Source organism: Cadophora gregata (genome assembly GCF_030347475.1).
Source record: "Cadophora gregata isolate MNR1 chromosome Unknown scaffold_2, whole genome shotgun sequence".
Lineage (NCBI taxonomy): Eukaryota > Fungi > Ascomycota > Leotiomycetes > Helotiales > Ploettnerulaceae > Cadophora > Cadophora gregata.
Genome location: NW_026695925.1, coordinates 2,221,751 through 2,245,024, shown reverse-complemented (window position 1 = coordinate 2,245,024; position 23,274 = coordinate 2,221,751). Strand labels below are relative to the sequence as shown.

General features: G+C 49.9%; 7 protein-coding genes across 8 annotated transcripts; 3 read left to right on the top strand and 4 right to left on the bottom strand.

The window, feature by feature from the left end:
• Positions 1-1,106: 1,106 nt before the first annotated feature.
• Positions 1,107-5,203, top strand: RIM8 (ph-response sensor protein). The gene is made up of 3 exons (XM_058501560.1): positions 1,107-2,601; positions 2,666-5,076; positions 5,139-5,203. Exons 1-2 carry the CDS (start codon positions 2,140-2,142, stop codon positions 4,664-4,666), a joined length of 2,463 nt encoding a protein of 820 aa, XP_058362880.1. The 5' UTR covers positions 1,107-2,139; the 3' UTR covers positions 4,667-5,076; positions 5,139-5,203.
• On the bottom strand, positions 4,919-6,611 carry ONS95_008024 (uncharacterized protein; the record flags this gene model as incomplete). Its single annotated transcript, XM_058501559.1, has 4 exons — positions 4,919-5,438; positions 5,510-5,669; positions 5,722-6,410; positions 6,478-6,611. The coding sequence occupies 4 exons, from the start codon at positions 6,609-6,611 to the stop codon at positions 4,919-4,921; spliced, it is 1,503 nt and encodes a 500-aa protein (XP_058362879.1).
• Positions 6,612-7,287: 676 nt separating this feature from the next.
• MPH1 (3'-5' DNA helicase) lies at positions 7,288-10,782 on the top strand (the record flags this gene model as incomplete). Its single annotated transcript, XM_058501558.1, has 1 exon — positions 7,288-10,782. The coding sequence occupies one exon, from the start codon at positions 7,288-7,290 to the stop codon at positions 10,780-10,782; it is 3,495 nt and encodes a 1,164-aa protein (XP_058362878.1).
• A 764-nt stretch (positions 10,783-11,546) lies between these two features.
• On the bottom strand, positions 11,547-12,793 carry MDE1 (Methylthioribulose-1-phosphate dehydratase). The gene is made up of 3 exons (XM_058501557.1): positions 12,451-12,793; positions 11,876-12,385; positions 11,547-11,827 (listed from the first exon to the last, which is right to left on the bottom strand). Exons 1-3 carry the CDS (start codon positions 12,663-12,665, stop codon positions 11,755-11,757), a joined length of 798 nt encoding a protein of 265 aa, XP_058362877.1. The 5' UTR covers positions 12,666-12,793; the 3' UTR covers positions 11,547-11,754.
• Positions 12,794-14,048: 1,255 nt separating this feature from the next.
• ONS95_008021 (uncharacterized protein) lies at positions 14,049-16,914 on the top strand. Of its 2 annotated transcripts, none has more exons than XM_058501556.1 (5): positions 14,049-14,453; positions 14,531-15,470; positions 15,524-15,622; positions 15,672-15,857; positions 15,912-16,914. In XM_058501556.1, the coding sequence occupies exons 2-5, from the start codon at positions 14,992-14,994 to the stop codon at positions 16,345-16,347; spliced, it is 1,200 nt and encodes a 399-aa protein (XP_058362876.1). In that variant the 5' UTR covers positions 14,049-14,453; positions 14,531-14,991; the 3' UTR covers positions 16,348-16,914. The 2 variants fall into 2 exon arrangements, with proteins under 2 accessions (XP_058362876.1, XP_058362875.1); XM_058501555.1 differs by having other exon boundaries at positions 14,049-14,819; positions 14,897-15,470.
• A 202-nt stretch (positions 16,915-17,116) lies between these two features.
• MRI1 (S-methyl-5-thioribose-1-phosphate isomerase) lies at positions 17,117-18,802 on the bottom strand (the record flags this gene model as incomplete). The annotated part of the gene is made up of 5 exons (XM_058501554.1): positions 17,117-17,609; positions 17,715-17,957; positions 18,044-18,449; positions 18,520-18,585; positions 18,655-18,802. The coding sequence occupies 5 exons, from the start codon at positions 18,800-18,802 to the stop codon at positions 17,117-17,119; spliced, it is 1,356 nt and encodes a 451-aa protein (XP_058362874.1).
• A 679-nt stretch (positions 18,803-19,481) lies between these two features.
• Positions 19,482-21,125, bottom strand: ONS95_008019 (uncharacterized protein; the record flags this gene model as incomplete). The annotated part of the gene is made up of 3 exons (XM_058501553.1): positions 19,482-19,705; positions 19,754-20,443; positions 20,501-21,125. The coding sequence occupies 3 exons, from the start codon at positions 21,123-21,125 to the stop codon at positions 19,482-19,484; spliced, it is 1,539 nt and encodes a 512-aa protein (XP_058362873.1).
• Between the last annotated feature and the right edge of the window lie 2,149 nt (positions 21,126-23,274).

The following is a 23,274-nucleotide window of genomic DNA, read 5'->3' as shown; positions in this document are numbered from 1 at the left end:
ATGTCTGGTACTCCCTCGTCCTCATGGTGGTTGCCACACATTGCCAGCAATGGAAGGTAACCCAGCGAATCAACCAAGATCTCGAAGCTGCGCGTGATGGGGAAAGCTGGTACCATGCATCGTCCCCTTTGGGACTGCTGCTGCTCAATGAGGAATTCTAGCCAGCTCGTGTGCTGCCTTTCTTACCTCGAAGCTACGGCGATGGACGGACGAGACGGCGTGCAATATCCTGGAGGCCTGGTAGTCTTAATGGTACTCTCACACCAATAAGATCCAATTCCAAGATCATTGAAGGCTAACACAAGCACTCCGCCACGATGACCACCTCATTCTGTATCCAAGACCTGCTACTACGGCAAATTACCTCTCTTGTGGATTCTAGTATCTCCATCTCCTCATCGGCAGCATCGGAACATCCTCGCTCCATTGATGTAATGCTGCTCTGGGACGGGTATACGTGTGCAGAGACCGAGCCTACGGCTTGGTAGCACACTTGCTTATGGTATCGACGAGGACTAAACACAATTTTGGGCACGTTTGATCGAAACCGGTCTTTCGTGATTGTTGAAGGCCGAGTGTCTCAACCTTTTCCAGGGGGCCCATACATGTTCAAAACCGCACGGATTTGAGAGCCAAACGTGACTCCTTACTATTTTTGGCTGGAACAGAACATGCGTTTAGTACTTCCCATCTAATCTTTAGTCTTTTTTATCAGTTCGGCGCATCTCGATAGTAGAGCTACCTGTTACTGTAGGCCTAGTGGGTTCGAATCAGGAGCTGCTGCTGCACTGCGCTCGCTACTCTACCTAAATAATTACCATTACCTTACCTGCAGCTGGAGGTCCGCCAGTCCGCCAGTCCGCCAGTCTCGAGCGTGACAGTGGAGTCCTTCCATTCTGAAGTAGGCGGAGGTCTAGCTACCTTTTGGAGACCTTGGAGTCTGGGAGTCTGGGAGTCTGGGACCCTCAGCCCACCTGCATTATTATTCAGAGCTAACACGGGATCCCCTCTGCTCGTCTCCCCTCTCCTCTCTCTTCCCCCTGCCCTGCCCTGCCCTGCCCTGCCCTGCCCTGCCCTGCCTCCTGCCTCGCCTGCCTCTGCCCCCTCAGGAGTCAGGACCCCTCCCAACTTCCCAAGCCGGCCTCGACTATTCCAGGGCGCGCAGCTAAAATTCCCAGCGCCTGCTTCCTGCACAGCTTGCCAACCACAACCACAACCGCAACCACAACCGCACGCACAAGCAACCTTGCCTACCCTGCCGCGAGCTTGTTGCGTGTTGCTTGCCTTCCTCTTCGGTTCTCGTTCTTCGTTGATAAATCGGCCTTATCCTGCAATTGCAGTGTTGCATCTATCCATTATTATTATCCGTACTTGTGCCTACAAGTACTCGAGTACACCAGCAGCTGCCTTACTCAAGCAAGTCTCATACAGTACATCCACCCTCAATACACGGCCCCCTGCTTTTGCCAGCCAGCCAGCCAGCCTCTGGCCCGTTCCTTCTTCACCCCAGCGCTCCTCCAACACTCCATGGTCCCCGACTCCCCCGTCCCCTCCCCTCTTTTAAATTTACGAATTACTGTACTGCACTACTGGCAACGCTGCACCGCTACTACCTTACTACTGTACTGTACTGGCACAGCAAGTCAAGTCCACCTCACCCACACCCACACCCACACCTGCACCTCTCCTCCTCCAACTGTCCAACAGGCGCGGCCCAGTTTTTCTAGGTCCCTGTTCCCCCGATCAGATCTCTTGACTTAGGTTCCATTGCTTGCTCGTGCGTCCGCGTCCTCGTCCCTCCTGATGCTGGGTTGACTTCTTCTTGCACTCCCCTACTCCCCTCCCCTTTCCTCCTACTTTCCTGCGTCCGTCTCCGACGCCTTGATACATCAATCCGACTCAGCGCACACTTAACTTACTTGCACCTTGGATGCTCGGCGCGGCACTGAGGTGATCTAACACCACCAGGTCAGATCAAGTCTTGGTTTGGTTGGGCCAGTCACACCAGCCTCTGGCTTTGCGCTCCGTCTGCCAATACGGGCCTCTACATGTGACCGGTCACTCGCCGCTGTCGAGTATCCCGAATACTTGGCAAACCACGATCGAATCTTGGCGATAAACACCTCACAACATATTGACATGTGCGCAAATGTCACTCCAACGACGTCGGTGTCGCCTCTACCGTCGAATGGTCGATCGTTTTTGTCGCGACTGACCGCGCCGTTGAAGTCCCGGACGAGAAACCTCACTGAATTCCACATCCGCCCCGACGAACCTCATCGAAAGTACTCGCCCGGCGACCTAGTGAGGGGTGCTGTCGTGCTCACTGTTGTCAAACCAATACGACTTACCCATCTCACCGTCTGCCTCCATGGCTTTGTTAGAGTCTTCAAGAGCCCGAATGGCGCGAACGATCCATTGCCGGATCTTGGGTTGACCGCGTCCAGCAACCCCAGGAAGTCACAATACTTTGGCAACGGCCATGCTTCTCTGTTCCAAGATGAGGTCACTTTATGTGGAGAGGGACGACTCGATATTGGTGTCTATGAGTTTAATTTCGAGTTGGAGTTCCCCAGGAAAGGACTGCCTTCTAGTGTTGACGTAGGAGTTACCAATCTACTGACCATCCTGCGTCTACCAGTCCAGTTTACTGATTTATTAATAGTTCGAGAGAGGAACAATTTCATACTTAATCACTGCCACGATAACAAGACCAACCTCCATAACCGCAACCTCGAGCTGCGACCAGAAACTTTCCCTAGTTGAGACGGTCGACATTGGACCTATGGTGCCCCCTAAACCACAGAAGATATCCCTCGAACCCATATCGCGGCGCGTTAGGAGGAGGAAAACAATCAAGAACAAGGAAAACGGGTCACCAGAAACCACAGAAACGGGCACAGGCTCTGGAAGTGAGGCTGCAAGAGCTGTAACATCGCCTCTTCCTGACGACTCGGCGAGTCAGTGCGGATCCGTGGACCATCAAGTTACCAGTCCGAGGAGTCCGGTTCCGAGCGAGATACAGAGTACGGGCAGTGCAGGTAATAGTGCAGAGAGTACGGTGAGTAGTAGCACTGGTCTAAGCTTCAGATTGGGTGCAGTGCCTTCTTCAGCAAAATCGACAAAGGATAGCCCAAGGAACAGCAGCAAGGTGTCCCTCTCAGACCAGACAATCACGGCCACAATCGAGCTTCTCAAGTCAGGCGTTTTGCCTGGTGATAATCTTCCCCTCAAAATCTCCATAAAGCATACCAAGCCGCTCAAAAGTATGCATGGAATCATTATTACGTTCTACAGACAGGGCAGGATCGATTCTGCACCTCCATTATCACTCTTCGCGGATATCAAAGGAAAAGACGCCGAGAGACTGAAGCATGAGGAGTACTATCCCAAGTCTAAGACTGGACTTGGAGGGCTTTCTCTGTCATCCGCTGGTTCGAGTAGCATGTTCAGGAAGGACTTAGCCCAGACCTTTGCTCCAATTCTAGTCGATCCCACGAGTCTGACAGCAGTAGTCAATGTTTCGGTCAGAGTTCCGGAGGACGTATTCCCCACAATCTCTGGTGTTCCTGGACAAATGATAGCTTTCAGGTATCACGTGGAGGTAGTCGTTGATCTAGGAGGAAAGCTTGCTGGCCAGCAGCGCCACGTTCCTCGACTGGGAGCCGTCGCTTTACCATCGAGTTTCGGAGCTTCTGCTGGTGCCCGCAGCGGAGAAGTTAATCCTAACATGCTAGCCGCATGGGGCGGAAGTATTGTTGACACAGCGAACATTCGACGAGAGAAGAGTGTGGTGGAATGTCGTTTTGAAGTCGTTGTAGGGACAAAAGATACGGCACGCAAGCGAGCTCGTGGGAACAGTTCTGTGAGGAGACTGATAAGTGATTGGTCAGACGAGATGTCTGTGGTGCCTGCACCAACACATGAACCTATCTATGAGGAGTCAGTAGCCACGAACGATGAACAATACAACAATCAGCAGTATAGAGATCCTTATCCATACTATGATCGACCGCCAGAACATCCACACCCAGACCATCAGCATCCCGAGGACTTTGCGACCGAAGAATACGATTATCAAGATCATTATCAGCCTCCTAACCATGCTCAAATACATGTACCACCACCAGAAATCCAAGCCGATGAGGGTCTGAGTGAGAAGGAGAGGCTACGCCGAGCTGAGGAGAGACTGCTTCCCAGTCAGCCACCAGGAGATGAAAATGCACCTTCATCTTCGAGAACAGTCATTCCTTCAATTGCCCCTTCCGTGCCGCCAGGCGAACTGGAAGAGGATCTTTATGGTCCAGACGATGCAACTCCTCAGGAAGCACCACGCGCGTTCCTTCCACCTTCCACTAGCACTCCTCTGGACATTCCTGCTGGTCCATCAGCCCCAGCTCCGGAAGATCTGAATCCAGCAGCAGGGCAGCTACCCACAGAAGATAAGCAAGAACTCGAGCGTCGACGATTGATTGCAGAGGCAAGCGCTCCATCTGAGTTTCCTGCGGATGAGGAAGACAATGCTGGTGAGGGAAGCAGCAGACCCCAGCACGAGCCATCGGCGCCTCCAATGTTAGAGGAAGATGAATATGGCCCTCAGTATGCACATCACAATCTACCGGAGTCGTCGACGCATCGTGAAGCTTTGCCAAAGTATGAGCGATGATCGGACGTGTCGGCAAAGGATTTTTGGTTGGCATCTGTACATAGCAAGAGAAGGATGTAATAATGAAGATACCCCTTGATGTTCGCTAAAACTATCTGATTTTGAGGCCCGGCAGTGACCTTATCGGCTGACTAAAACTTTCCATCAGAGTCACAGTATCTCGCTTAGCTTACCCCTTTTTGGTCGCTTCGATGTTGGGCGGAGCCGAGATATTCTATAATTTACTACCACCTTTGGCTTTCAGTGCCGTCATCACAAATTACTATCCCTCCCACCACCCTTTTCCCCAACTACTCCGTCCTTCTCCCTCTCAATCCTCGCCCTCGCCTCCTCATTCGCTCGTTTCCACATGTCAATCCTCCTCAAATGTCCGCTTTCAAATCCCTCCCTCCACCACCCCTCAAACCTAGGTAATCGCCTACCCCTCCCATCCTCTGTCGGCTCACCAGCCATCTTTCTCACCTCCTCAAAGTACTCCTCAAAATCAGGATACAGCGCCGAGAAAGGTACACCATCCCCTTTATACGCGATGCGATCCTTCTCCCATTGTATTTGGGCGGATAGGGGAGGCAGAGTGATGCGTCCGGCAAGAAACCGGGCCGCGAGCACGGCTTGCCACTCGAATACTTTGAAAGTGAAGCCGGCAGCTACGGCACCGACGAAGCAGAGCGTTGGGTCCTGCTGCCAGAATACGTGTTGATAGAGATTGGGGAGTCGGTTGTTGCGGATTGTTGAGGCGAGGTCGGGGAGGAAGTGGAGCGTCCAGGAATAGCTTTTCGGGGGTCTGGTTAGTAGGTGAGGAGATGGTGGTGGGAAGGGAGAAAGAGGAGAAGGATGCCTTACCCTGTTCCAAATATTATGTGGTCTACGTTATCGAGTCTTGTGCCGTCTTCGAAATGTACTGTTCGTTCGTTCGTGGATCGGTTAGAGGTGATATGTGTAATTGGTGGCCGGCGAAGGATGTTGGGATGTTGAAATGCGTAGTCGAAGAAGTATGGATGATCTAAAACTGTCAGCCTAGAAATATTGTCATGGCAGGAGATGATTTCGCTCACATTTTCCTCGTACAACACAGTTCAGTGGAACTTCTGTTATGTCGGCAAGAGCATGTGAAATATCTGGTCCTGAGATACTGGCTCCTACTACCACTGTTCGCTTTCCTCTATACTTCTCTGGCTCTCTCCAGGCTTTGCTATGCTCTACCATTCCTGGAAAGTCACGCGCCAATTCCGCTAGACCGGGAGTAAAGGGGATGAACGGGACAGTATAATGTCCAGGTGCAACAACCACTGCATCGAACTCTTCAGTCCACCATCTATCCTCCTTTCCATTTTCCAGCGGCTGTCTAAGAGTGAGAATCCATTTCCCACTTTCCACGTCCTTCTGAACCAACTCAACAGTGGTATCATACGCAACCCAGTCCTGATACCCGTTCCTATTCAACAGGTTCTGAATATACGCCTCCACAGCTGTCCAATGCCGAAACGGGGAATCTTCTCCATGTCTCTTGACATTTAATTCTGATCTCTCTTCCGGGAATGGCTCTTGAGAAAATGACATGGCAAATGCATCTATATTTGTCTCCAGGGTTGGATAGATTGAAGTCTCGGAGAAACGGTACTGCGTGCTGTGAGGTGTTTTGGTTGGAAGTTTGGAGGGGATGGGGAGAGTCTCATCCGCAGTACGTGATGCTATCTTGTCGAAGTCTGGATATTGCTGGATGTGGTCTTCTGGATCGGCAATCCTGTGTTGTGGTTTAGAAGGATTTTACTAGAAAGTATGGAATTATAATTGGATGAATGGGAACTGACCAACATCCTCCGGCTTTCTCTCTCCGCTCAAAAACTCTTATTCTGTCAAATACCTTCTCTTGCGCCAAAGCATCAACGGCTATTGCCCCAGCTGGACCGGCTCCAATAACTGCTACGGATTTTATAGGAGCCATGGCTTCAATATCTAATGCTACAGCTATTCATGGGACAAGGAAATGAAAATAGATTATGACATGTGATGGTATGTGAAAGCGCTGGAGACAGTCAAACGATGGATAGAAAAGCAACGCAGCTCACACACCAACCGTCAAGAGATCGAGGATCTACAGTCGACAAAAGTGGATAAGATGAAATGGTGCAATACATGCAGAGTGCCCCTCATTTCTTAGCTCCGGCAGAGCCGTGCAGCTAGATTTTTGAGCCTGAAGGACAGATACCACGACAAAGGAGCTGAGAGTTAAGATTTCTTATACTCGCTTGAGCTTAAGATGGCTGATGAACCTTGCGGTCATTGATGTTGAGGTTGTCGAGGATTCTGAGATACGGATGATGGTCGAGGAATATTTAGGATTGAGTAGCGCGACCCGGTACCCCGGAACTGTTCTTACAAGCCAATTCTAAGAATCGACAGAGATTCGGCAGAACTTATCATGGGCTTGCATGAACCTTTTAATTGAATCCGGCTTTTTGCAAGCATAGATTGACGGCAAGTGGTGGTACGGAAGGAGCACTTTAGGAGCTGTATCTATCACGTGACACGCGATAAGGTTTCGCGTTGCGCGTGGAAGGAGCGCGACTTCACATCTAACCTCACATCATGAGCTTCATCACTGAGCAACCACACTCAGCATGGATGATGATGAAGACGATTATGGCGACATAGCCGATGAAGATTTGATGGAAGCCGAATCCTTCAGTCAACCATCTCAAACTCTGCCAACATTTCGCTCGCCCAGGCCCGCGAAGCGGCGCCGAGTATCCAACGACTCCATCGAAAGTGACTATTCTGGCAATGAAGGAGAAGGAGGCAACAACAACAACAAGAGACCGAAATACAGGATACACATTGCTGAAAAGGATGTCCCTGCTGCGAAGATTATTGGCGCAACGCAGGCAGAAGCGCTTCCAGATTCAAGTCCTTGGAGGGAGCGAGGACCAATCTATAAGATATCCAGACCAGAGCCACCCACCAGACCGCCGACTTTCTCTGCGACCCCGCGACGGCCGGTCCCTCCAGTAGCGGACTTTTTTCAGAAGAGGAATAGTGCTCCTTCACAGGGGCATGACTACAGTCGAGAGTTAGAAGACCTGCCTTCAGACGCTTTCTCTTCCCCAGACAACGATGTGACTTCAAGGAAGCCAATTACGATAGGCTCTTCTCCTGTTCGTTGTAGTCAAGGAGGTTCTTTTCGCAGCCAGCGTCTCATCGCACCACAGCAAGGACTCCGTCAAACCACGTTATTTGGTGGCCGTGCTCCGGACGAGGTCTCTGCTTCTCAAGCCAAGAAGGTTTATAACTTCATAGCTGATAAACCGCCGGAGGCTCCTACGCACCACAAATTGGATCAGGAAGCTTTGCAGACATGGGTCTATCCAACGAATTTGGGCACCATTCGAGACTACCAGTACAGTATTGTCAAGCATGGACTGTTTAATAATCTCTTGGTTGCGCTCCCCACTGGTCTGGGAAAGACATTCATTGCCGCCACTATCATGCTCAATTTCTTTCGTTGGACTAAAGATGCTCAAATTGTTTTCGTTGCGCCTACGAAACCTCTGGTGGCCCAACAGGTAGATGCTTGCTTCAACATTGTAGGCATTCCCAGATCTCAGACAACTATGCTCACAGGAGATCAACCGCCCCCCTTACGAGCTGAGGAGTGGGAGTGCAAGCGAGTCTTTTTCATGACTCCGCAAACACTCCAAAATGACCTGGCGACTGGCATAGCCGATCCCAAGAGGATTGCTCTTCTCGTCGTCGATGAAGCTCATCGAGCAACAGGAAACTACGCTTACTGCACCGTGGTGTCTTTCCTGCGCCGGTTTAATAAAAGTTTTCGGGTTCTCGCCTTGACTGCAACTCCCGGAGCAAGCGTCGAGGCTGTACAGGAGGTCATCGACAACCTCGAAATTTCCAAAGTTGAGATTCGGACTGAGGACTCAATCGATATTCAGCAGTATGTGCACCAGAGAAACATCGATCAGATTGTACTGGAACCGTCAGACGAGATGATCATGATTAAGGATTTATTCTCGAAGGCTCTCCAGCCTCTGGTAAATATACTATGCTCACAAAATGCATTCTATTCGAAAGATCCGATGTCGTTGACGCCGTTCGGCATGTTGCAAGCACGTAAGAAGTGGATGGCAGATACAGGTCGCACTGCCAACATGGGGCTCAAGGGCATGATGAATGCCTTGTTCGCTGTTCTGGGAAGCATCGCCCATAGCATTAAGCTTCTGAACTTCCATGGCATAGGCCCATTCTACCAAGCAATCAAGGAGTTCCGAACAGGCGTGGAAGAAAAATCAAAACCGTCGAAGTACAAGAGTCAGATTACTGAAAGCCCGGACTTCAAGAAGATGATGGAACGAATTCAGCTATGGCTAAGTAAGGATGACTTTGTTGGCCATCCTAAACTCACTTGCCTCTGTGAGTCTGTTCTCAATCATTTCTTGGATGCAGGCGCAGGGAGACTGGGCGACGATGCCCCTCCTTCAAGCACCAGGGTAATTGTATTCGCGGAATACAGAGACAGCGCCGAGGACATCGTTCGAGTGTTGAACAGGCACGGCCCCATGATTAGGGCCTCGGTCTTCGTTGGACAAGCAGACTCGAAGCGATCAGAGGGAATGAACCAGATCAAGCAACAAGAGGCCATAAACAGATTCAAGGCAGGAAAGATGAATGTCTTGGTTGCCACTTCGATCGGCGAAGAAGGATTGGACATTGGTCAGGTTGATCTCATTGTATGTTACGATGCATCGGCTTCCCCAATCCGTATGCTGCAGCGTATGGGACGAACGGGAAGAAAGAGGGCAGGACACATCGTGTTACTGTTAATGAAGGGTAAGGAGGAACAAGCTTTCGTCTCCGCAAAGGACAACTACGAGCAAATGCAAAAGATGATCAGCTCCGGCGCTCGCTTCAACTTCCGGCACGATCTTTCCGTTCGGATATTGCCACGAGATATCACGCCTGTAGTTGATAAGAGACTCATCGATATCCCCATCGAGAACACACAGAATCCAGCATTGCCTGAACCAAAACGACAAACAAGAAGAGGAAAGAAAATGCCTGCTAAGAAGTTTCATATGCCTGATGGAGTAGAGACTGGTTTCCGCAAAGCATCAAATCTGGATGGCGGAGGTCGAGCTCGGACAGATCTTGGAGTTAGCGTCAAGCACAAAGCTGCGCCTAAAACACAGCAAGACGACCTGGCTCCAATCCTCTCGCCCAAGTCGGTCTTCCTTACGCCAGCTGAGGAGCGACTCTTCATGGACAAGTTCATAAACGTAGGTGACGATGAATGTCAAGAAGTCAGCGCCCCAAGCATGACTTTGCATCCTATTGCTCAGCGGTCTCTCGGCCCTGCAATCCATGTACCGCACTCACAGCGAACAAGAAGATGTGTCGAGCTGTTCAGTATCCTGGCGAACTCGCAGAAGATCGAAGATCGATACGCGAGCCCATACGGTGATACAGAACCCTCACGTAGCTTCTGGGACCCTCGGTATTTGGTTGAAGATGAGTTAAAAGTCGCCAAAACAGCGGGAAAGACGAAGGCACCAGCTAAGAGCGGAGCTGCACTGGCAAGGAAGAAAGCACCAGCGAAACAGAAGCCGGAACAGTCACACGTCATCTCGGACATTGAAAGTGAAGGCGATGAAACCGACCTTGAATCCTCAACTCGTCGTCGAGCTCCGTATGGATCAATATCAGGTGATGACAGCGAAGGGCAAGGAGATGAAATAAATAGCGAGGAACCCTCAGAAGACGAAGACTCGGATCTCGGCAGTTTAAAGGATTTCCTAGCGGATGGATCAAGTCCCAGAAAATCCAGGATGGTTGGATCGTCGACGACACCCCCTCCCAATACTGGACCTGCAGAAAAGCCATTCTTTGTCCCCACCCAGTCAACCATTGAACTGAGCTCCGACGACGAGATGCCAGATGTACAGACTTTGATTGAAAAGAAGCTGAAGCGGGTTTCGAAGCCGCCTATCGATCTTGATTCTGATTCGGGAGAAAATGAAGATGATGATGAGGAGGACCTCGGCCCTGTTCAACCGCAGCGGAAGCAAAAACAGAGAGCTGTAGTAGAGTCAGATAGTGACGAATGAATGAGCGAGTGATGGATACATGTATAATTTACTATAATTTGGGAGCATAGCGTTGGAGTTCAGGAGGCAGGCACACATATGTTCTTTTCTGGGAGTGCAGGACGATGGTTTCGACCTCTGGAGTTGTCTGTGATGTGTATATATTGCGACGATCACTTATATTAAGATATAGCACTTTTGAAAAGTAATAAGTATAAAAGTACACCTACCTATATTTCACAATAAAGCCAGCTATGGACGTGTAGAGATTTTCGTACTGCAGTAGTCCTATTATGCATTTCAACTGTTCGAGGAACGGTTTCTTGTCGGTCACGTAAGAATTTCCCCCGTCCGAGTTGGCTGAGCCGCAGAAAAGGGAGGTCGCTTGCGGAGTTTATTTACTTACTCATCAGGCCATTACATATCGGGTTCAAAAGAAACAAGTTCATCGCATCTAACCGTCGATTGGTAGATTTGGAACTCCGACTGATCGGTCCAACGGAATCTTCTTGATACAATGTCGTGAAAACTGGCTGACTCGGCATGTTTTGTTTTCCATGTAAAAAGGCTAAGCGAGATTCGAGTTGGTGGATCTGAGGAGGACGGATGATGTAGTGTCTGTGGCCTTGCCCCTCTTGCCTGCACATTGGCTCTGCCTAAAGAAACTCCTAGTAAATTCATTTTGAAATCACCTTTGGTCGTTGACATAATTCATGTCAGATAGTTTTCTGCTTTATCTGTGAATGTCATCGAAAGTTGGGTATCATAGCTATTTTGGTCCTTGTGTCCAGTGAGAGACTAAATTTTGGCGTTTTGTTGCTCGTTGTAGCTGGACCTCCCTCAATAAATCTCTTCGTATACACCACCTGATGATAGAGACGGCTCGCTCAGGCTGACCCGGCGGGAAGGGCATTGTTACTCGCCTTCGAGCACTTTCCAAATCTCAGGCCATACAAAAATTTGTATACCAAGTTTCTAGATCAACGAGCCAGTTCAGGCAATGTTGCTCAGCCATGGCATACCCAACTTCTTCATCTCTACTGCCAACTGAAAGAGATAATCCAAGCTACATCCCTGTCAGCACAAGCAAGACCAGATACTTAGGTAGTCTTACCTCTCAGCCTGCGCCTTCGCTTTATCAACTGTATCGCCCCAAACATAAACTCCATGCCGCCTAACAAGCACAGCATAAGTGTCAGGGTATTTATCCATAGCCTTCTCCAGATACTCCGTCAGATCCTCCTCGAATGGTGTATTCTCAATTACCGGGATCCGCAACGTATCATGATATCCCAAGTTTCCCTGCTTCTGGTACCCGCGACCAAATGCTTTGATCTGCTCGATATTGTTTATTTCGAAGATTTTGGAGTTGGTTGGCGAGGCTTCGAGTAGGAGGGTGACGAGGACGGCCCATTGGGAGTGTGAATGGATACAACATCTTGCGCCACGTTTTGTGAAGGCGGCCATGAAGAGAGGCGTGCATTGGGAGGGCTTGAATGTTGGTGGGGAGCGGAGGTATATGCGTTTCTTGGGATCGAGCTGCTTGGACATTTCGAGTACGTAGATGTCTTCTGGTTTCATCATCTCCTTCTGGACGCCTGATGGTGCGAGGTAGACTAGGTCCCTGAGACATAAGAGTAAGTGGTTGTTCTTCTTGTTTCTTGTTTGTCTTCCAGATATTAGACATACTCGTCGCGAATGCTTGCTCCTCCCCCTGAGTGCTTGTTAGTCTTGTGCGAGTAGGGTTGCGAGAGACTCAAACCGGTTCCTGTTACCCAGCCTAACCCCCAGAATTTCTTGCATAACTCTGGAATGAGATTCGCTGGGTGTTTGGGGTCGCTGGATTTGATAAGGTGGTCATTGTTGTCTGTAGCCGCTGGAGCAGTATCTATAGAGGGAGCCATCTTGCAGCGAACGGGATAAAAGGTCAATGTTGAGGAAATCTGGCGGAAGGAATTGTTATCCAGAACATGTAAATCAGTGCAGGTGGGTAGGTAGGTCTTCCGTATTTGTTGGCTTTGATATTGCTAGTATTGACGAGTGAAGATAGAGTGGTGGAGGGGTTCAAAAACTTCAGGGCGCGGGGTCCTCGGCCTGCAGCGCTAGTGAAAGCCACCCAACCACTTCAAAACGTGGACAGAGATAGTAAGTGAACTACCTCACTACCTAAGGGACAGAGGTAAAACATGATCCACAGGGCTTGCATTTTGGACATTGTGTTATTTGAAATTGATGGTCGTCTTTGATGAAGATTGCTTATTCATCCATGAACTTACTCCTCTACCTGCACACACAGAATTGGAGGTGCCACAGGCACAAGAACGGGCAGGACAGAACACTCCACAAGATGTACCCACAGGTCGAGGCTGATTGCGCAAGGACGACTGTGGGGTAAGTGAAGGCGGTGAAGCTGAGGTGATAAGTTGGAAGAGGGAGACAGGGAGCAAGAGCAAGGAGGAGGAGGAGCTATGGAATATTCTAGTCCTGAGAATCCAAGTCAGTGAGTGCTGTTTGCATCGAAAGCGAAATTACGTGACCAGTAAGTTACAACACGGGAAACCTAATGAAAGCTGGATGTCTTGGGAGATTTTAAAATGTAGCAATAGATATGCAACCCGTTATTCAGAGCCATGAATAATATCCATGGCCCTCAGCAGCAGGACATTTCAGTAAAGAGCATCGCTTGTTTCCAAGTGGCTTTGACACAAAATCACGACACCACGACATTCGGTATTGTGCTCATCTGCTTGTGTAAATTTACAATTGCGTGTCAAGGATCCCGTTTTCGGGTGAAGCTGATGCTTGTCATCCACCGGACTTTGCGATCAAAGGGAGCTCATCCATTGGTCAGAGTATGCCAGATCTGCTCAGCGGCTCTGTGCTTCCCCCTCCTTTCCCTGTCCCCTCTCTTGTACAGTACTGTAGTCTGCACTGAACTCGAACGTTCGGGGAAAGCGCAGGGCAAACAAACTTCAGGCAATTTACAGTAGATGATAAAGTCAATGCTGTACAGTAATGCAAGGTCTTCGGCTTCTACTCTATCTACTCTACTGTAGAGTAACCGCAGGCCGTGACACGTTTCCAAATTCACCCTGTACGACATTATTGCTTCTCGATACTGTAGAACAATACCCGGTGCCTGTCATCGATGAGGATGAGGCAGAGAGAGCGGCAGCCGAACGCTCACCTACCTAGCCAGCCAGCCCAGCCCAGCCCTGCCCTGTCCTATCCGCACTAAGCTACAGCCAGCAGCGCACCGCGGTGCCCCGGCACCTGCCCTGCCCCAGATTTACTTAAGGCCACCTGGCAACCTCCTCCTCAGCCGAACCAGCGAGTATTAAGCAACTCCTCAGCCTCCCACAATTAAATCTTCTCTTCCTCTCCCTCTTCCTCCCCATTCCGAAAGAGCTCTGGAAGCAACACACCACCCTCAGTCTTCTATTACAGTCGACTACTCCATTGTTCCATCTTTCTGTCAATTGCAATTTGATTGATCGGTCCGATCTGCTGTCGTCACTATGCGTTTCTCAGCAACTGCAGCCATCTCGGCCGCTGCTCTCCTGACAGGAAGCGTCAATGCCGATGCTCAATCTGTCCTGAGCGAGGCCAGCTCCTCTGTCGCCAGTGTTGCCAGCGATGCTTCGTCTGCAGCTACCTCTGCCACCGAGCTCCCAGAGCTGCCAACCTTTACTGTAAGCCCTTCGAGCTATATCCCTGCCCAAGAGTTTCGGGCTGGCCTGCAACTGAGTGCTAACGTATCCACGAATAGCCTACCAAGATTAAGGGCGACTTTGTTGAGCAGTTCACAGACGATTGGGAGGCACGATGGAAGCCATCGCACGCCAAGAAGGATACCAAAGGGTCCGACAAAGACGAGGAGTGGGCATACGTCGGTGAATGGGCTGTCGAAGAGCCACACGTTTACAAGGGAATGGAGGGTGATAAGGGTCTGGTCGTAAAGAACGCAGCTGCCCATCATGCCATTTCTGCCAAGTTCCCTAAGAAGATCGATAACAAGGGCAAGACCCTGGTCGTCCAATATGAGGTCAAACTCCAAAGTAAGAACACATCTCTAAATCTTCGAATTAAGCGACTGCCAATATCTTCCTCGAAAGTCATACTAACCGCTTTGTAGATGGCCTCGAATGTGGTGGCGCTTACCTCAAGCTCCTCCGTGACAACAAGGCTCTCCACCAGGAAGAATTCTCCAACGTCTCCCCATACGTTGTTATGTTCGGTCCAGACAAGTGCGGCTCCACCAACAAGGTCCACTTGATCATAAACCACAAGAACCCAAAAACTGGCGAATATGAGGAGAAGCACTTGGCAACTGCCCCAGCTGCCCGTATCGTTAAGACCACCGAGCTCTACACCTTGATCATCCACCCTAACAACACCGCCATCATTAAGTTGAATGGTGAGCAAGTCAAGGAAGCCAACCTTCTTGAGGACTTCCAGCCAGCTTTCAACCCACCCAAGGAGATCGATGACGCAAAGGACACCAAGCCAGACACCTGGGTTGATGAGGCCAGAATCCCCGACCCAGAGGCTACTAAGCCTGAGGATTGGGACGAGGATGCGCCATTCGAGATTGTTGATGAGGCTGCCACCAAACCAGAGGATTGGCTCGAGGATGAGCCTCTCTCTATTCCTGACCCAGAGGCCGTCAAGCCAGAGGATTGGGATGATGAGGAGGATGGAGACTGGATGTAAGAAATCCCTACGCACGGAAGTCCTTACGGCCTTTACTAATCATGAGCAGCGCCCCGACTGTCAGCAATCCCAAGTGCGACGAAGTCTCCGGATGTGGACCATGGGAGAAGCCAACGATCAAGAACCCCGAGTACAAGGGCAAGTGGACGTGAGTATCTCCAAATCCTAATTCAATGTACTATTCTAATTCTTAAAAGCGCACCGTACATAGATAACCCAGCCTACAAGGGCGTCTGGGCTCCTCGCAAGATCAAGAACCCAGACTACTTCGAGGACAAGCACCCAGCGAACTTGGAGCCCATGGGAGCTATCGGTTTCGAGATCTGGACCATGCAAAATGATATTTTGTTCGACAACATCTACATTGGTCACTCCGTTGCTGAGTAAGTGGCTCCTGTCCTATTCCGATCTTAGATATGTGCTAACATGATATCCAGTGCCGAGAAGTTCGCTGATGAGACCTTCAACGAGAAGCACCCTATCGAGCAATTGATTGAGATCGCCGAGAAGCCAAAGGTTGACGAGACCAAGCCACCTCGCTCCCCATCTGACCTCGTCTTCACCGAGGACCCAATCCACTACATTAAGGAGAAGCTTGACCTTTTCTTCACCATTGCCCAGAACGACCCCATCCAAGCTATCAAGTTCGTTCCTGAGGCTGCTGGTGGTCTTGCCGCTGTTCTCGTTACTTTCATCGCCTTAATCGTCGGTATCGTTGGCTTGGGTGGATCATCTGCACCACCACAAGTCAAGAAGGCAGTTGAGAAGACCAAGGCCGCAGCTGTTGACGCTAAGACCAAGGTCGCTGAGGCTGCCGCGTCTGGTGTTGAGCAGGCCAAGGCTGAGAAGCGTTCGACCCGAAGCACCTCATAGATTAGAGGCGCTAGATTGATAATTAGACAAAGCAAACCTGGTTTTATGGTCGGGAGGATGTGTTACAGTAGGCATCTGGAGACAACTCTTTTTCAAGGTACATTTGCATTTCCGTCTTTTTAGCCGATGTTCCTGTCAAAATTTGAGGGATGGGGAGTCTTTTCGCATTCCTGGGACATCTGTACTTTAGGCGCACCAAAATATTGAAAACAAAACTCCCAAGATACTTCCAAGCTTTCTTCTGCTATTGTGAATAGGGTAATGTGAGTGGTGCAGTGACCAGATTCAAGACTAGTTGGGCAACTCATATGTCCTCGCTACCTTTGCTGACATGCTCAAGCGAGCCCCTTTTCTCGAATATCAACATCACAGTGCTCGCTTGCCCTCCAGCTACTCACTTTCGATAGTCGGTTTTTGACTAGGCTGCAACCTCAATCACTTCAAGGCCTAATTGAATTTCTTTTTTCCCCTAGTCTTTCCCCGACAGTAGATGGAATTTACTTCTCTTCGTGTCGCATCTTTTAGAGCCAATTCCAAATTATATGGATGACTGCAGGTAATTTATGGAGGCTTCGAGGCATTTAGGCATTTTCTAATTTAATCTTGTCTGCAACAATTATGCCTGCTTGTCTATCTTCATCAAATGTAGGCAGGTAGAAGAGCACCACCTGCAAACGGAATAATCATAATGACAAGAGAGTCTTCGATTCTTCGCCGTCCTATCCCATCCTACACATCCCTGGCAACCAAAGAACTATCCAACGATCACTCAATCATCCATAGGGAACTGCATATCGCCGCTCTGCTTCCTCACTCTTCCCACACTCTCGCCGGCCCCCACAGCCCTGTCACCACCCTTCACCACCTGCGCCGCCCACCTCTCAGGCATGATACTCTCGAAACTAAACTTCCCCTTTGAATTTCTCAGCACTTCGCCCTCTTCCGTAATAATAGCATCAATCAGCTCATGCGGCGTAACGTCAAAACTGGGATTCCAGACGTCCACTCTCTGGTCCGCAATCGCTACTCTCGCCGTCTTGCTGACATCGACCTTGCCATCCTTGTCGACCACGGCGCCTGTGATCTGCGTGAGTTCTGTGCCGGCACGGTCTTCGATCCTGATACTGGCCCCTGTCTCTGTCTCGAGATCAATGCTTGTGGTTGGTGCTGCTACGATGAATTTGATGCCGTGGTACTTGGCTAGGACTGCTAGACTATAGGTGCCAATCTTGTTCGCAGTGTCACCATTACGCGCAACGCGGCTGCATGGTGTTAGCTTTCGTTCATAAGCTGAGAAGTAAGAGCTCTGAGAGACACATTGGGGAGGGAGAATTGTTGGAGACAAGAAAAGACTGGGATATACGTACTCGGCGCCTACAATGACAGCCATGATATTCTTCTCCGTCTTCTTGCGAGCGAAGAGTGCACCTGCCATGGAGTCTGTTATAAGCGTTGAAGGTATTTTTTCGTAGACAAGCTCGAAAGCTGTGAGGCGAGATCCTTGGTTGTATGGTCGGGTCTCAGTGCAAAAGGCATGGTCGAGATAGTTCATATTGTGTAGACTTCGAATTATACCTAGAGCTGTGCCGTGACCAGAGGTAGCAAGTGAGCTGTGATGGAAAATCAGTAAGAAATTCTGTGACCCGCCACTCTAACTGCTGCTCAAAGGAGATGAAGAGAATGTGTTTAGACGTACCCAGTGTTGCAATGCGTCAAAACGCTAATCTTCCTGTACGTTCTGTCCGGTGCTCCCTGCGTACCCGGCGGACTGGTAGTATAATATCTCAGCTCATCGTTCTCATCAACAGGTGTCAATATCGGCATCTGCTGTCTACGTAGGTACTCGGCTCCATATCTGCCAATCTTGCGGTTGGTGGCTAGATCATCATCCAATATCTTCTCTGCGGTATCGATGCACGCTTGTCTAATGTTTGCACATGCTGTCGTTGAATCTGACGTAGTAGTGTTGGAGGCAGCTTCGGAGCTTTGTTTCTTGAGGAGCTTGATGGCGTTCGACAGGTCGACGGCGGTAGGGCGACTACCCATGAGATAATCCAGACGAGAGCTGATGAATTTTAGGAGATCATCTTTTGAATTAGCACCTTAGAGGTCTTAGCTGTGTTTTCACATCATATCATGTCTTAGGAAGAGAATAAAAGTGAGACAACTAACCATCCTTCTTGGCCTCCAACTCGACTGCTAATGCGAGTGCAGCGACGATAGCTATGGCAGGGGCTCCTGTTCACACCTTAGCTATCGAAACCTCATCTCAACAAACACCTCCACAGAGCAGGTCCTAAGATGTACCTCTCACGCGCATCGCCTTGATGCAATCAAAAGCCTCCTCACAGGTCGAAACTTGGTCGTAAACAAACTCATGTGGAAGCTTCAATTGGTCCAAGACCTCCAATTTGCCCCTCGAGTATTTGATTGCTTGCAAGCCATGCTGTGCCATGTTTTCGGACCAAGTTGCTGATGCGAAAGTAAAATCGGAGAGCAAGATTTCTGACCGATTGAGCGTATTCTAGCAATCATTAAAAGCAGTAAATTACCTTGATTTTTAGGAGTATGAATGAGTATAATGGATGGGCAAGGAAACAAAATATTCTGGGCGGTGGGGACCGGCAATATTAAGCACCCCGCGCCTGTTTTGGGCGTAGCTTCGCAAGTAGTTTATCGACGAACCCCACAGCGCCACCCGGAGATCTGCGTGATCAACGACTTGATAACCAGGGCCGAGGAGATAACCCCAATCCTTCTCAGTCTCAATTTCTACGCTCGATGATCAGTTCAACTTGATGTGATACGAAAGCATATGTTCAGAATAAATATCACTGTTTATGATATATTCTCCCCGATGTTTGAGACTATCTTGTCTGTAGGTTGATCATTTCTTCATTTAATAAGTACATCTCAGCATAACTGCACTGGCCAAATGGGCTTTGCTCCGAGAAATCGAGCTGGGGAATATCTCACCCTGCCATCACTATTCACCAGAACTCCAAACCAGATCCAAACCCAGCGCCTAACAAGCCTACCGATGCAAAAGCTTCGTGGGCATAGTAGCCCATCACTGACATGGGCAAGTATATAGGAAGAAGTGAATAATGCATTTGCGGCTGGCGGTACAGCTGCTACGAATCTGAACGGCCCCTGCTATTTTGATTGACGATTTCTCCTGCCCTCAGTAGAGCACTGACAGGGTCTAGGATCGAGTCATCTGCTGATGAAGTAGAATTCATGAAGTCTCTGTTTCGATAATCGGGATGATCATTCGAGATAGAGTGGTGCGATACGATTGAGCCGTAACCGCGGATTGGGGGTATAGGGTGTGCGTACTCTCCCGATTTGGGATGAGCTTTTGAATGTTAACATTGGACTTGACAAGAGGTTGAACGCTTCTTACCATTTGGAGACTGCTGTGGATGGCCAGACAGCGTAGACTGGGGAGATAGAGATGGGGGTCTGATAGGCGGTAATTGATTTTCATAGGACTTCTGCGTGTACATGGCTGGGATTGGCAGGGCTCTCTCCATTGGCGGCTCCATCGGTGTCCGAGGGGAGTAGTACACAGATGATACTGTACTGCCGGAGGACGCCGTTGATCGATTGGTTGATTCTGAAGTCAGGAGCGGCGGTGGATGAGTATGGCCTGTCCGGTGAGCATGCTGTTGTGAACCAGTGAGGTTCAGAGATTCTGGGTGAGAAGCTCCTGAGAAACTAGATTGTCTATCCTTGACACTCGCAATACGAGGAAGTTGTTGATAACGACCAGCAATCTCGTCACGTTGTGCGTCTCTCCATGGAAGAGAAGGGTAAATCGAATCGCGATAGCCTGGCAGGACTGTGGGAGAAGTAGCCGAGACCTGAGGCGCCTGTGATCCCGATGCCAAATTTAATTTCGGCGTAGTTGATAGCTTTGGTGATGACTGGGCTTCAGCTGGCTGCCACTGACTAGAACTTGAAACAGGTTGTTCAATGCGGGCACGGCTAGGCACAGGCTCTTGTTGACTGGTGCTACTGCTCGCAGTTCCACTACTCGTTGTGCTGACATGAGCTTCTAGCTTCGGTCGTTTGGATACATCTGCATCGCTCGCTGGCGAGAGTCAGTGGGCAATTCATGAGCATAGCTAGGAAGTGGAGCACGACGTACTTTGCTGAGGATTTGAATGCCTAGCCTTGAATTCCAACAGATATTGCGAGTATTCAGCGTACTGTTCCGTCTTTTTATATTCCGCGAGCTCGTTGTTATACCGCTCTTTCGCAGAAAAGGCTTGCTGCTCATAGGGATCTTTCTCACCAGGTGAAAGATTCTGCCAATTTTCACCAACCAGCTTGGCAATTTCCGTGAACGATAGATTCCTCCCCTTAAGATCCTCACGCATTTTGTTTGAAAATATCACATAGGCAGATGGTGGCCGTTCCGGGGCATTCTCATCGGGTTTTGGGTGTCGTCTATACTTGCGCTTTGCGCCGGGAACCGAACCTCCTCCATCTTTGTTTTCACCCCTTGTACCCGCAGGCTTTAAGTCATCTCCGTGTCGGTCGTCAGTGGGTGTATTGCGAGGTGACGCTAGAGCTCTGTCAGAAGACAAGCCTCTCGAATTGGCTATTTTTCGCTGTAGCTTCCTCCGATGACCCAGCTTCACACCCAACGCATCGAAATCCGACTCTGTAATGTCGAGAATTGTATCCCAAGTATCAAATCCCTGTTCGATGAAGTCGTGGAGGTAGTGAGAGATACCCAGCTCAGCAAATATGGTTGCCAATTCAGTCATACAGTTGGTTGCGTCTGGAAACCGTCCAGGGCTTATCATCTGAAGCAGCCTTTAGGTTTTTCGGTCAGACTGATGATGGGTCAAAGCAACCAGGAGCCCTCGCCTCAACTGCTACCTTTGTACCGATATCCACCAGTTATGTCCCGAGGATGATATCCTTCGGAGAAGGGTTGAGAATATGTGTCGTGGAAAGCCACATCGATGTCTGCGGCGAAAAAAACTGTTAGAAGTTGTAAAGGGACATGTGCAGTTCGCGTTAACAGGTCACAAAGTCCTTCGTGTCTCGGGAAGCATCAGAGGGTTGGTAGCGTAAGGAGATGTCTTGAATGCCGTGTGTCTGTGTTGTTTTTGAGAAGACGGTCGTTCATGCAAGGTTTGAGGTTTTCAGGTCCGCTTTCACCAGTGACTATTGCAAGGTGAAGTTGAGGTTGTTCGAAGATAGACTGGGCCAAGACTGGTGGGTTTGTGTCCTTTCTTTGCGTTAGCGCAAGCTCAAGAATTGAAATATATTCTGGAGAAATGGCAGTTGGAAATGCCATTATGATTCGGCTACCGCAGACACGACGAGAGAGAGTATGGTGCTAGAAGGATTACCTGTCGTATAAGAGGAGAAAGCCTGGGACAACTGAGGTGAAGATCGACCCAAGTGGTGCGTGATCGAGATTGGTGACAAGACTTGGAGAGAGGTTCAGGGATTGCGACTGAAGATCCTTGAGTTGAGATGGTTGGTTGTGAGAGTGTTCAGTGCCAGTCAAGAGCAGTGGAGTGGAGTGGATTGGCGAAGTGGTTGAGGGATGCTTGGAAGAAAACAAAGAATAGAAGCAAAAAAAGAAGCGAAAGGCGTCCGTATTTGCTGCCTGTATGTACGTATAAGAAGAAGAACGAGACAAGACAAGAGGGAGGACGAGTGATGTCGTGCACTAAGGAATCCGATTAGGTGGTTGAGGAGTAGAGGTGGAGTGGGAGTAGGAGTGGGAGACTGGGAGTGTCGCACCGGGAGAGAAGGCGAGCGAAGGAGCAATGCAAGCTGGGCTGGGCTGGCCTGAGCTGGGCTGCATCCAGCGTGCCTTGAGGGGGAAATTCGCGTGGACTGCGCTGCAACAGGGGCAAGCAGGGCAGGGCCAGGACCACAAGAGGGCAAAGCAGGCCGGGTCAGGGCGGCCATTCATTCATTCATTCATTCCATTCTTGCCTGATCAAAACACAAAGGCGAGTCACGCAAGTTCAGGGCAAAATGGGACGGGAGGGACGGACCAAGCTGCTCCTCTCCTCTCCTCTCCTCTCATCAGAGCCGGATCTACGTCCGCTTGCGACAGATATTTAGCTGCTCTGTTCACCCAAATATTGCTTGACCACGCCCAGAGCCATGCATTATTGCTAGGCCAGCGGGCGAAGGCTGCTCTAACGCGGCGCCAGTGCCTTGGACGGGGACGTCAACGACGATGACGGTGTTGCTGCAGACCTACACTAACTACTCACGCAGGAGGGAAGGAGAGCTGCAGCCCCGGAGGTTCGAGGTTCGAGGTTCGAGGTTCGAGGTAGGTATCGATCACAACTCACATTTCGATCCCGCCTGCCTGTGGCAATTAGAAAACCAGGCCTATAAAGAGGGCTAGCCACACCAGGACAGAGCCAGGAAGCTGTCGGGTACCCACCAGTACCCAAGCCGTTATTTAAGTGGGCTCGAATTCCAATGCAATCGTTGATGCGTGCCCACGATGCTATCGGAGGCGGAGGTGCCTCCGCTACTGCCACTTGAGCCAGTCAGGGCGAAGTATTGGGAGTCCGTCCATGGCTGAATTGAAGAGCATCGAATGCCATTTCTGTAATTTACCTTGACTGGTTGTGACGACGATTTCACCTGAAGATCAACCTTTACCGATTGCCTGGACTGGTAAACCGTCGATGGTTGATCAACAAAGGAACGGAGTTTCTCTCCTCAGGTGCAAGAGAGGTAGGTGCGTAGGGTTTATGATAGCTGTCTCACATCACCCAACTCAAGGACTTTGCAATGTTCTTGAGAATGTTGCCCCTCTCCAGAATACGATAGTCAGGTAACTCAAGCCTTGAACAAATGACTGATGGCACATACTCAGCAGATGCTCCAAGCCATGGGAAGTTACATGCCAGTGATGAGGTTTCCAGTCAA

What these genes read in the sequence shown, in the direction of transcription:
- RIM8 (XM_058501560.1), top strand. Translation starts at nt 2,140, where the DNA reads ATGTGCGCAAATGTCACTCCAACGACGTCGGTGTCGCCTCTACCGTCG. An exon ending in GACTGCCTTCTAGTGTTGAC is followed by an intron (nt 2,602 to 2,665) that starts GTAGGAGTTACC and finishes ATTTATTAATAG; the next exon opens with TTCGAGAGAGGAACAATTTC.
- MDE1 (XM_058501557.1), bottom strand. Translation starts at nt 12,665, where the DNA reads ATGGCTCCCTCTATAGATACTGCTCCAGCGGCTACAGACAACAATGAC. An exon ending in GGAGCAAGCATTCGCGACGA is followed by an intron (nt 12,386 to 12,450) that starts GTATGTCTAATA and finishes CTTATGTCTCAG; the next exon opens with GGACCTAGTCTACCTCGCAC. An exon ending in GCGAAGGCGCAGGCTGAGAG is followed by an intron (nt 11,828 to 11,875) that starts GTAAGACTACCT and finishes ACAGGGATGTAG; the next exon opens with CTTGGATTATCTCTTTCAGT.
- ONS95_008021 (XM_058501555.1), top strand. Translation starts at nt 14,693, where the DNA reads ATGGAGGGTGATAAGGGTCTGGTCGTAAAGAACGCAGCTGCCCATCAT. An exon ending in GAGGAGGATGGAGACTGGAT is followed by an intron (nt 15,471 to 15,523) that starts GTAAGAAATCCC and finishes AATCATGAGCAG; the next exon opens with CGCCCCGACTGTCAGCAATC. An exon ending in GAGTACAAGGGCAAGTGGAC is followed by an intron (nt 15,623 to 15,671) that starts GTGAGTATCTCC and finishes AATTCTTAAAAG; the next exon opens with CGCACCGTACATAGATAACC.